The 11424-nt window shown below is 43.8% G+C and overlaps 1 protein-coding gene across 1 annotated transcript; it reads right to left on the bottom strand.

Annotated features, from left to right (window-relative positions):
* Nucleotides 1–271: 271 nt before the first annotated feature.
* LOC118095363 (keratin, type I cytoskeletal 47 kDa) lies at nt 272–10974 on the bottom strand. Its single transcript, XM_035136570.2, has 8 exons — nt 10319–10974; nt 9302–9384; nt 8084–8240; nt 5966–6127; nt 5071–5196; nt 3790–4004; nt 3168–3202; nt 272–626 (listed from the first exon to the last, which is right to left on the bottom strand). The coding sequence occupies exons 1-8, from the start codon at nt 10871–10873 to the stop codon at nt 523–525; spliced, it is 1437 nt and encodes a 478-aa protein (XP_034992461.1). The 5' UTR covers nt 10874–10974; the 3' UTR covers nt 272–522.
* Nucleotides 10975–11424: the final 450 nt, after the last annotated feature.

Genomic DNA, 11424 nt, shown 5'->3' with positions numbered 1-11424 from the left:
GTTTGAGAAACATTGCGTTAGAGTGTTGGACTATGACCTGGGTGCCAGGGACATGAAACCCATGGGGTGAACTTGGACCAACCACTGCCTCTGGGCCTAATCTACCTCACAAGGATGTTTTGAGGGTAATGTGAAGAGATCGAGAGATCCATGTTTGCCACCTTGATCTCCTTGAATGAAAGGTAAGATGTAAACACAACAAATAATATAGAAATAGAAAGGACAAGGAGAACATCACCAGAGTTGAAAATATTCTAGTCAAAGTCAGGTATCACTTGCAACAGTAAGAAAGTTTATTGCATTGCGGCAGTAAACAGGATGTAGCTCTCAGTATTTCTAAAAGCATACACCTCCGTAAAGTTTTAAGAAAGCATATTGAGTGGGCTTTCCCCTCCTCTAGAGCCCATATTTGCAAGAAGCTACTAAGCTACAATTGGCTTTGGTTCCAGAAGGTTTTCTTCTACTTGGCCATTCCCTTGCTCGCCTGAGTTGAAGGGTCCCCCGCTCTGCTTTTCATGCTGTTCACTTTGTTGCCCTTTCTTCAACTGATTTCACCTGAGAAGAGACCACTTTGCCATCCACCACTTCTTCAACAATGGTCTTCACCACCCTTGTTTTGAGGGGCTCTGATAAAGGAATAAAATGATGATGGAGTTAACCATTGATAATATCGCTAAATGGGTTCACATGGCCTATTTCCCCAACATGTGGGAAACTACTGGAGTTGAGCTGGAGGAGAAGCACCAAGTATTGATTTATTAATTCATTTGCTCTTTCATTCAAGATGTTTATATCTTGCCCTTCTTCCAGTCTGGAGCTCTTGGCAGCTAACAACCAATACATAATAATAATAATAATAATAATAATAATAATAATAATAATAATAATTTATACCCCGCCCATCTGGCCGGGTTCACCGGGTTCAAAACATTAAAATACAGAAATCCATCAAACATTAAAAGCTTCCCTAAACAGGGCTGCCTTAAGATGCCTTCTAAAGGTCTGGTAATCGTACAAAACAACACATCATTTAAACTGCAAAGTTGTAACAGCAACAATTCAGCAGTGAGTAATAGCAGCGAAACCACTCCTAAAAATGCTTTACCCCATTATGCAAACACCTGGCTATTAGTATAGAATAGCAACATCCATCGAAACGTCATCCTTTACCTCTTCCTGCCCAGACACATATTGTTTCAAGCAAACAACGGAGGTTTCAAGGTGCAATGCTTGTTACATCCCACAGCAATTTAACTAATCAGTAATGCTTTGTGACTGCAGGCCAACAGAAACCTGGCAAGTTTCTCCAGACTTGGGTCAGCTTGTGTTAGCAAAGCCAGCCAGTTGCATCTTACAATGCCATCCAAACAGTGACTGCAAAAAGATCCTTTGTGGGAACAGGACAATAGTCATGTTGAATATGCCACTGAATGAATAAATACCGGTATGTCATGGTCCTGGCAACATATGTTGGCTACAGATTTAAAGAAGATGGACCAGGGAAATGTTTTTGTCGAGACTCATGTTTGGTACTCACACTTTTTACTGCTAGGATCATTAGGGCAATCATTTCCCCCAGACTTTCTTTCTTACGAATGTGTATTTATTTATTTTTCTCGTTGCTTGTTGCATTTATATCCCCACCTTGTTCTCCAAGGAGCTCAAGGTATCTTACATGATTCTCTCCATCCCTTGTTATTTAATCCCCACAGCAACCTTGCGAGAGACAGCGACCAGCCCAAGACAACCCAGTGAGCTTCATGTTCTAATGAGGATTTGAACTCTGGTCTCCCAGGTTGGACACTCTGACCACTAAACATACTAGCTCTCTACTTGGGAATTCTACGCATAGCACAAGGGCTATTCTATTCTCCTTCTGTTGACTCTTTATTTGGATTCAGGCACATGATTTTCTGTAAACTCAACAGAATGCAGATTACCAAAGGAATACAATCTAACTGAACGTTCCTTCCCAATGTTTGCTTCTCTCTTCTTCTTTTTTTAATTTCAGGCTTAATCTGCAACGGTGTGCATTTTATCAAACTGAGCTTACTGATTTTTTAAAATTCTTTTTCTTTTAAATGTGGTGAGTGATAATTAGTTTTCTGCCCACAGGGAGCTGAAATCCTTTGAAATCCTTTCCCACCATTAACATGGTAGCATGTTAATTCTGAGTGCACTCCTTGAGTTGAAGCTGATGAAGTGAAAGGGACTTGTGCCAGTACGGATAAAGGTTAGTGCAAATACTCTTAAGTCAACATTGTTCGATTGAATTGTGAGACAGGCCAGCTCATCACTAGATTTGACGCCTTGGGGGGTAGGGGTGTCTGTCACTTGTCTACTGCCTCTGCTACGTGGTTGTTTGTTACAGTTCTCAGAAATGTTGAAGGATTACTCAGCTTGGGGGTGGCGGTGGAGCAAAACCAGGGGGGTTTGCTGTGCAAAAGGGTTTGAGACTATTGCAAATTTCGAGCACCGCTTTGCAGTGAATCGAACAATGTTGGGTTTTGGGGGGGATACCTATGGCCCCTGCTTTGAGCATTTTTGGGTGGTGGTGGTACAAAATAAGTGCAACAATTTTGGCACCAGTTTGGAGTGAACCAGATAATGTTGGGTTTTTAGACATTAATGGCGAGCCCCAGTTTGATGTATCAACTTACCCAGCTTGGGAGGTGGTACAAAATGTGGGGTTTGTGGTGCAGAACAGTACAAAATGAGTATGAAACTTTGGAGGGGACCCCAAATTTCAGGGTTCGTATTTAAGAAAGCTTTGAAGGGGGGTGGCTAAGACTGTGGCGCTGGCAGCCTCTACAAGTAGCAGGCACTGGGACAATGGCAGTGGAAGAGCCAAATACCCAACAGCTCAGTGCAAAGGACTCTAGTCTAGAACACAGAAGCTGCCTTATATTGAGTCAGACCACTGGAATAGCTAGTTCAGTATTGTCTACACTGGCTTGCAGCAGAGCTCCAGGGTTTTAGGTGTGTGTGTCTGTGTGTGGGGAGGTATGGTATTTCAGTCCTACCTAAAGAGAGTCTTAGGTTCCCTCTGGTTCCACCTTAAAGCATGCCCCCCCACTGTTATGGAAATAAGGACACGGTTTTCAGATTTATACATTGTCCTTTTAAATGCAAAACAATATTATTCTGAAATAATAAATTGTAATTACCTCTGATTTGAACTTTTGGTTCGTAAGAGCGGAAACTGTTAAAAAGGAACACAACGATAACTTGTTAATACTCTTATGAAGCTGGCAGATTTTTAAAAAAACATTTTTAGGAAATGGTTGAGGAAGCAGTAACGATTTCAGTACAGTCGCATGCTATGTCATTCACATTCCTGGAGGATTTGTTCTTGCTGGCACCCACGCAGTATTTAAAATGAACCAAATGATGACCTCTAGCAGGTCATAATCTTTTAGGGTCTCTCCCCCCCCCAATTAAAACTGGAATACTTTGCTTCTGCGATCTGTCATTTGTCGATGTGATATATAGAGAACCAGAGAGGTGATTTTGCATTCAAGTGGGAATGTTGACTTTTTAATGCGGTCTTTTGCGAATTTTATTTTGGAATATTTGGGTTTAAGGGACTAGAAGCAAGTTTCCGAGTCTCTTATACCTCTTCCCTGACCACACAAAAACCAGAAAAAGAAGCAACTGATGCTGAAAGTTTGCTTCCACCTTTTCAAACACGTTGGCTTAAAATAAAAAAGTGTGAGGAAAGGACCCTTTGAACCCAACATCATGCGACTCCCAGCTTGGTTCCCCTTTACTTTCAGATCATCCCTGTACCTCTCGCCATCAAGCAGGCGCCTGTATGTTTCAATTTCCATTTCCAGTCGTGTCTTGATACCCAGCAGTTGTTGGTACTCTGAATTTTGCAGCTCTGTCTCAGACCTGATCTGCTGCAACTGCTCCTCGATGCTGCTCACTTGGTGCTGCAGCTGTGAGAGCTGAGAGCTGTAGTTGGCTTCGGTTTCATGCAAGGTGCCTTCCAAAGAAGCTTTCTGTCGGTGGGAGAAATAAAGGAAGGCATGGCTTGTTTACATGCTAATGAAGGCGAATATTGTCATTCGCTCAGCATCCAGTGTAAAGTTCAGCTCCCCCAAAACTGAGGGTCGGTATATCTATTTTATGTGTCCCTGGAAATTGCTGTACACATGGCTTTTGTTTTGCTTTGCTTTTTGGCATTTTAGCAACCTAATATCAAACATAAACACAATCTGTATGACTCCCATTTGAAATGCAATGGCCAGACTCGAATTATGGACAGCAAACAGGGTAGGAGACTCCAGTTTCCCCTAGTAATTCTAAGCTACTCACCATGCTGTGCTAGGTATGTTTACTCAGAAGTTCGTTTCACTGTGCGCAATGGGGCTTACTCCCCTGTAAGGGTGCATAGGATTGCAACATAAGCTAGTTAGCTACGCCGGAATGGTTAGAGCAGTGTTTCCTAAACTTGGGCCTCTAGCTATTTTTTGGACTACAACTCCCATCCTCCCTACCTTGCAGGACCAGTGGTCAGGGATGGTGGGAATTGTAGTCCAAAACCAGCTGGAGACTCAAGTTTGGGAAACACCGGGTTATAGCATGGGTGGCCTTCGTGGTGACCTCTACATGTTGGGATTCTAATTCCCATCTGCCCCAGCCAACATGGCCAATGGTCAGGGATGATGAGAGTTGTAGTCCTGTCCAGCAACATCTGGCGAGTGCCACGTTGGGTACCCCGGGCTTCCTAGAAACCACCAACATGCCTAGCAGGTGTGGGGCTATAGAAGAGAAATCAGCATCTCTAATCCTGATGCAGTGTGTTGGATACTGGAAGCCAAGCATCCCGGGAGAAGAATCCTGCTGTTCTCTGAGCTTCTAGGATTCTGGGGCCTGCATTGATTTTGCTTCAAGGTTTCTACTCTCTACGATTGCAGCCTATAACTCCCCCTTAAACTATGAATTTGGAAGCAGGCTTGTTTTTTTTTAAAAAATGGCATTTATCTCAAAAGCCGAGCCCCCCAAAGGGAGCTCAGCCTGCTTTCGATGCCCTGCAGTCCAAGGAAGGAGATGCAAAACACATACCTTAGCCAGAAGGGATTGTAGCTCTATCTCCAACGCCTGGAATGAGCGTTTCAGCTCAATTAACTCGTTCCTGGCGGAGTTTACTGCACCGGCGTCATCGTAGATCTGTTGCTGCAGTGGTTGGCTCTGTGGGAGAAAAATCAGTAAGATGTAACTTGGCATGGAATATTTTCCTCTTCTACGGAGGGCAGTCTTTTATTTGAAGGGCTGTCCAGTTCAAGCCCAGTTAAAAGATAAACAAAGTAGGAAGGGAGTTCATCGGGGGCTTTGAAGTTGCCCATCAACAGTTAGCACTTGGCGAGTGGGCATGCAGGTCACCTGGTCATAGCCTTTACCACTATGGTGTGATGCATTGTTGCATTTGTGTTTACAATATAGGTATGATTTCTAAATTTACACCTATACGTATAAATTAGCCTATGGGGTTTGACATCAAATATGGTTCCTTTTCTGCCCATTGTGGGGGAGGCAATGCACAACTGGTTATAACTGTGCTTGTGGCATGTAGGAATTTGATACAGATTCATTCTGTCCAGTATCACTGGTAAGAGGAGTGGGGGGGGGGAAGGATATGTTAATTCCAGTTCTCTCCCTTTCTCATTTTCCAATCTTAAATTCAGCTCTCCATATCTCTGCAGCAATTTGCAATTTTTTTTAAAAAAATCCTCATGAAAATTCATCAGCATTTTAGTGTGTATTTCTCTGCACGAACAAGTTTTTGCATACATTTTTGAGTAATGTACATGTTTTTGCAAACATTCTGCTAACAGAATGCATTTTTGTATGTGACGGTCATCTTGAGCACACTCTTCCCCACCCTCCCCTATGTTGTAAACATTGCTTGACGCAACACATCAAATAGAATTTGCTTTCAGCAGCCACCCATCCACCTTACCATTTTGTGAAACTGTTCTTCCGCCTCTCTGCGATTTTGTTCTGCGAGGTCTTCATATTGCGCCCTCATGTCGTTCAGCAACTTAGTCAAGTCTATTCCTGGAGCCGCGTTCATTTCCACTGTGACGTCACCCGTAGAGCTACTTCTCAGCAAGTTAATTTCCTGAGCAAGAATATTAGAAGCAGGTTAACTTGAGATGATGAAGCAGGGTAAAGGCAGTAAACAGTGATCCACCAACTTCTTATCTAGAAGGACATCATCCACAGTAAAATTTGTACAAAAATGTTCCAAGCATTTTGTGTCTTTATAACACCAGCATTTCGTGAAGCAATAATCGTGTCTTCATTACACAGGAAATGACTACAACAGCATAGGGTTTTATATAGAATTTTTCATTAAGTGCTCAAAAGGCTTCCTGGATTGAAAGTCTCAGCTGTACCAAACATAATGGCCTTTTATATTTTTTGCAATAGATGGCAGCCCTTGTTAGGCAGATGGTCTAAGAAACCCCTTCCCAACCTCATGCTCTTCAGATGTTTTGGACTACAACTCCCACCACCCCCAACCATTGACCATTGGGGTTGATGGATGTTGTAGTCCAAAACATCTGCAGAGCACTAGGCTGGGGAGGTCTGGACCGTTAAGATCACTGAAGCACTGAAGCATTATCTGGCGAAGAGAGTATTCAGAGAAGGACTATGCAGGTCATTCAGCCGAGCCAGGGCTCAATCCTGTTTTCAGTTTATTCGGGCTCTGTCCAGGTACTATGAATAATTGTGAAACCATCTCTCTCAGCATATACACAAGGTATCGGGCCGTTCCCCTGTAACCATGAAACTTGTATACCACCATCCTAAGTAGAGACAATGAAACAACCACCTTAAACTTTTCATGACAGCCAGCGCCAGCATCTCCAGAAGTTGGTAAACCATTATCTTTAATTTTATTTTTGTTGGATTTGTTCCCAGGACAAATACAACAGAGAAAATGATCTGCATCTCATTTACCGAAACTAGCCTTAGGGCCTGGGAAGCTCTGAAGGAAGATCCATTCTCCCTGCCTGGCCCCGGAGTACCCACTAGGCATAAAGGAATCTAAGCAAGGGAAGGGTGTTCCCAAAGAGTGGAGGGTTAATTGCAGGAGCGCCTGTCTCCATTCTAAATATGCCAGCTTTACCTTACACAGTGAAAGTGTAAAATGATGTTCTGTCTATAGAATTTTTTTTTGGGGGGGGGGAGCCCCAGCCTAAGCTACGGGGCCCACAGAGCCCCGTGTATCATAACTTTGTGTAGTAACATTGGACCACACAGGCACAGCGATGAGTAGCCATTAGGAGAGAGCACACACACTAATCATTAAAGCAGTTTATGGCACAATTTGAACTTAATTTAGATAGTCATCTCCTGGTAGTTCAGATGGAGTCTTTGATAAGGGCGTGATTTCTCCTTTGAGCTTAAGAACAATGGTGTGATGTAACAAATGCGGTCAGAGACTGAAGGTGAGTGATGGAATTGATTCATTCTTTCTGCACGCTGATGTAACAGGATTTCATATCCATATGGCATAATATGAGCTAACCCAACCAATGAAAAGTCAGGACTCTGCGCTAGTGCCTGCTCACTTTCCCAACGATTTATGTGGAATTATTTCACAAGTCTGACCTCCTTGCCTTTACAATTACACTTCCGTCCTCCTGAAAACTTTTGAAAGCCCACACCTGGTACTGTAAGAAGGGTTGTCTAAGCTGGTTCTAAGTACTTTTTTCTTCTTCAAACTGTTCTTCTTCTATTGACTTCATGCAGGAAGTTGAAATATTTCTGAAATGTTCCTCATTCTGAATCTTGGATTTAGGTGGACTATTATAATCGAATTAATTCTGTGGGGTAGGTTAGGCAGAAGTTGACTTGCCCAGGAGGTACTCTAGTAAGCTTTGGGGCTAAGTGAGGAATTAACCTGAGCTTCCCTTTGTCTAAAACAAACGTTTTGATTTGCAGCACTGTGCTAGGCGCTTGTCCTGCACCCCATAGACTCATACACACAGTCTTGCCTTTGACTGGATCAGGGTGGAAAACTACTGAAAAGGGAGGGGGATTGTGGTGAAACGAAAGAGTTGGTTACCTCCTCGTGGTTCTTCTTAAGGTATGCTAGTTCCTCTGTGAGGCTTTCAAGCTGCGCCTCCAGGTCAGACCTGTTCATGGTCAAGTCGTCAAGCACTCTGCGCAGGCCATTGATGTCTCCTTCAACACTCTGGCGAAGGAAGAGCTCGTTCTCAAACCTGAAAGGGGCAAGTGAGCATAAAAGGCTATGAGATATATAGGGAGATGGCTCAGATTAGCTGCTTGTAAAGACAGCAAACGAAATGGCAAGATCATTCCAAGGCACTTGGAATATTGTCATTCTTTATGGTGTTTCTTAACTGCCCTTCCCCAGAAGGTCCCAAGGTGGGTTACATAGCTTACACAAACACAATGAATGCAGCACAAAGACCAATCCTTAGCCGCATAGCCCCAAAGTCCATTACAGTGAGCAAATCAGTTCTTCAATTTTCAAAAGCCAGAGTGAGAAGCTTAACTCAAGAAAGCAGAGGTACCAACTTCCTGGGATCCTAAGCACCCACTAAATTCCCCATGAAGAGGCTGGGCACCCACAAATTTCAGTGCCAGGGCCATGCACGCTGCATGACACCCATGGCCCCGGGTACCCACGGTCACGGGGCCAAGCTGGCACTCCTGCAAGAAGTAGAGTCCTGGCCACCCTCTGAAGTCACCCCAAAATTCTTCAATGGGGCTTCCAAACAATGTGGGATGGGGCAAGGAAGGCTGCTGGGAGCTGGAGGGGATTAGATAGATGCTCTGGTGAGATCCCCTTGGACTCTAAGATAATTAAAGCAGATATTTACTAGGAGCCAGCTGATTTGTTAGATCTGCACCTGGGAGACAGGGCTTCAAAACCCAGCTCGTCCCAGCACTGTTTTATTTCACTGGATCCTGACAAAAGCAAGCAAACATTTGGGTTGGTAAAAGGTGGACTTGATATCATGTGTATTGCTATAGTCTTACTGTGTTTAGTAGAAGAAGTAGCATTATGTATCTCTACTCATTTTTCTGCATAGCTGATAATTACCAAATTTGCCCAGTTTTAACAGCTGCCCATCATAGACCATAGCATTGGGGTGGGGTTTGATTTCCAACTTGCATTACATTATTTGATTTCCAACTTGCATTACATATAAGTAGACCCCAATGACCGAATGTCATTGAAAGGAGTGGGGTAGAAAACTTAAGAACCAACATTTCGCTTTTAAAAAAAAGCAGAAAAGTTTTGCATTTAGCTTACTTCAGTCTGAAGTCATCAGCAGCCAGCCTAGCATTGTCAATCTGTAAGACTACATTGGCATTGTCAATGGTCACATTGACGATCTGGAACGGAATATTAAAAGAATAAAACAAGGTTATTTTGTGTGGGGAAATGCGCATTTCCAGATTAACAGCTAATGCATTTTGTTTAATAATCAGGGTTGATTTGTAGAGTAGTGTAAAAACTGACTTAAAAATAAATAAATCTCCCCGATGTTTTGAATATGAAGAGTAAGAATAGACAATGTTAGCTTTTACAACAATTATTCAGCCAAAGCACTTGAATTTCAGCTGAAATTTCTCCAGTTACATGAACTTGATTATCAAAAAAAAAACCAAGACTAATTTGGCTTCAATTCCAGTCCTTTTGTTGAATTAATATGTGGACAAGACCTTTATCGCTAACAGAGATAAGCACCAGCAAATCAGAATGTTATCGTTCTGAAGAAATGTCATTCATTAGAGTTTTAAATGATTGACTGCTGCATCCTACTTAAGCAGATTGAGGCTTGTAACGGAGGATTGTAGCTGTGTGTGCTTCACTTGTAAAAAAAAAAAAAGCCCCTGAGTTCATTCTCTGGTTTCTCTGCCTAAAGCTGGGGAAAACTCTCTAAAGCGCCAGACAGCCATTGCTACTGACTTGCCTGGACCAATGAAATGGCTTTCGATGCCTATGCCAGTTTCATCCCATTATAATTTTGCATTTGGGTTTCTAGTGCTAAGAAAGAAAGAAAAACCCTCCATGTTGAACTTTCCCCTCTGATTACACTACATACATATATGAGTGATAAAACAGGTAAAGCAATTTTTTAAAAATCTTGGTCTGCTTACTCATACAGTCATATATATGTGCATTATCTCATTTTGTACACAACTGGCGCCTCCAATGCCACCTTAACAAGCTGTGCAGAACTGCAGGGGAGATGTCCAATAGCAAATCCCTCACATAGATTCCATACATTTCAGTGTGACTTAGGGGATGCGTTTGTTTCCTCACCTGGTTGCGAAGATCCTCGATGATCTGGTGATATTTGCTGTAATCGCGGGTCACTCCAGGAGCCCCGGGCCCATTCTTCTCATACCAGTGGCGGATCTTAAGCTCGAGCTCGGCATTCGCCTCCTCCAGAGAGCGCACCTTTTCCAGGTAGTTTGCCAGGCGGCTGTTGAGGTTCTGCATGGTCTCCTTTTCAGCCCCAGCCAGGAAGATGCTGTCTCCCCCTCCATAGCCACCACCCAAGGCCACTGCTGAGCTGGAGCGGTAGCTGGCTCCGTAGCCACCGCCTCCCACGGAGGCGCTACCAAAGCCAGCCCCGCCACCAAAGCCAGCTCCGCCACCAAAGCCAGACCCCCCACCAAAGCCAACTCCGCTTGCAAAGCTAGGTCCACCAAAGCCACTGCATGCAGCCCCTCCATAGCCACTGCCTAGTCCGACCATGGACCCCCCGCCAAAACCGTACATACTGCCTCCTCCAACGCTGCCCATTTTGGCCCCTCCGTCCCCACTGACAAAGGAAGAAATTCTCCTCGAGGAGGTAGATATCCGAGTAGACATGTTAGCCGAGGGATGTGGCTTGCCAAAAAGCAGCAAGGAAAAGGTGAAGGAGAGTCAGGAAAGACAGACAGACAGGCAGGCAGTGTGCTAACGGGGCGGTTTCCTCTGCCTTTTATATATAAGGTTGTTAGGGTGTTGCTTTTGTAATGCCTCCTACCTGTGGCATTTTGGTTTTTTTCTTGTCAGCTCAGCGGATCTCAGTTTCAACAGCTTTTCTTCCCTCCCCCCTCCCCTCCTAATTCAACACGGTGTCCATTTGCAGTTTGGTGCCTTGAGGGCGTTTGTTAGGCCGGGGGGTGGAGTAGGGTGGAACAAAGTTAAAAATTCATTATGATATTGTAATTGCGGATGAGTAATTCTTCTCTCCTTCATCTCCTAGACCCCTAGGCATAACGCTCTGTGTTCCCAGAGCAAATCTCTAGGTGACAGGCACTTGTTTGTATGTCTTGTCATTCACTTAACAGCACTTATGCTGGACCTCAGAGTTTGCCTTACAGCCACAATTTTTCTCTTTGTGTGGAGGGAATATTTGCTCTGATGGGATCATGTTC

This window comes from Zootoca vivipara, chromosome 13, assembly GCF_963506605.1.
Source record: "Zootoca vivipara chromosome 13, rZooViv1.1, whole genome shotgun sequence".
In the NCBI taxonomy this organism is placed as follows: domain Eukaryota; kingdom Metazoa; phylum Chordata; class Lepidosauria; order Squamata; family Lacertidae; genus Zootoca; species Zootoca vivipara.
The sequence above is the reverse complement of the archived record's forward strand: the minus strand, read 5'-3'. Positions and strand labels throughout refer to the sequence as shown.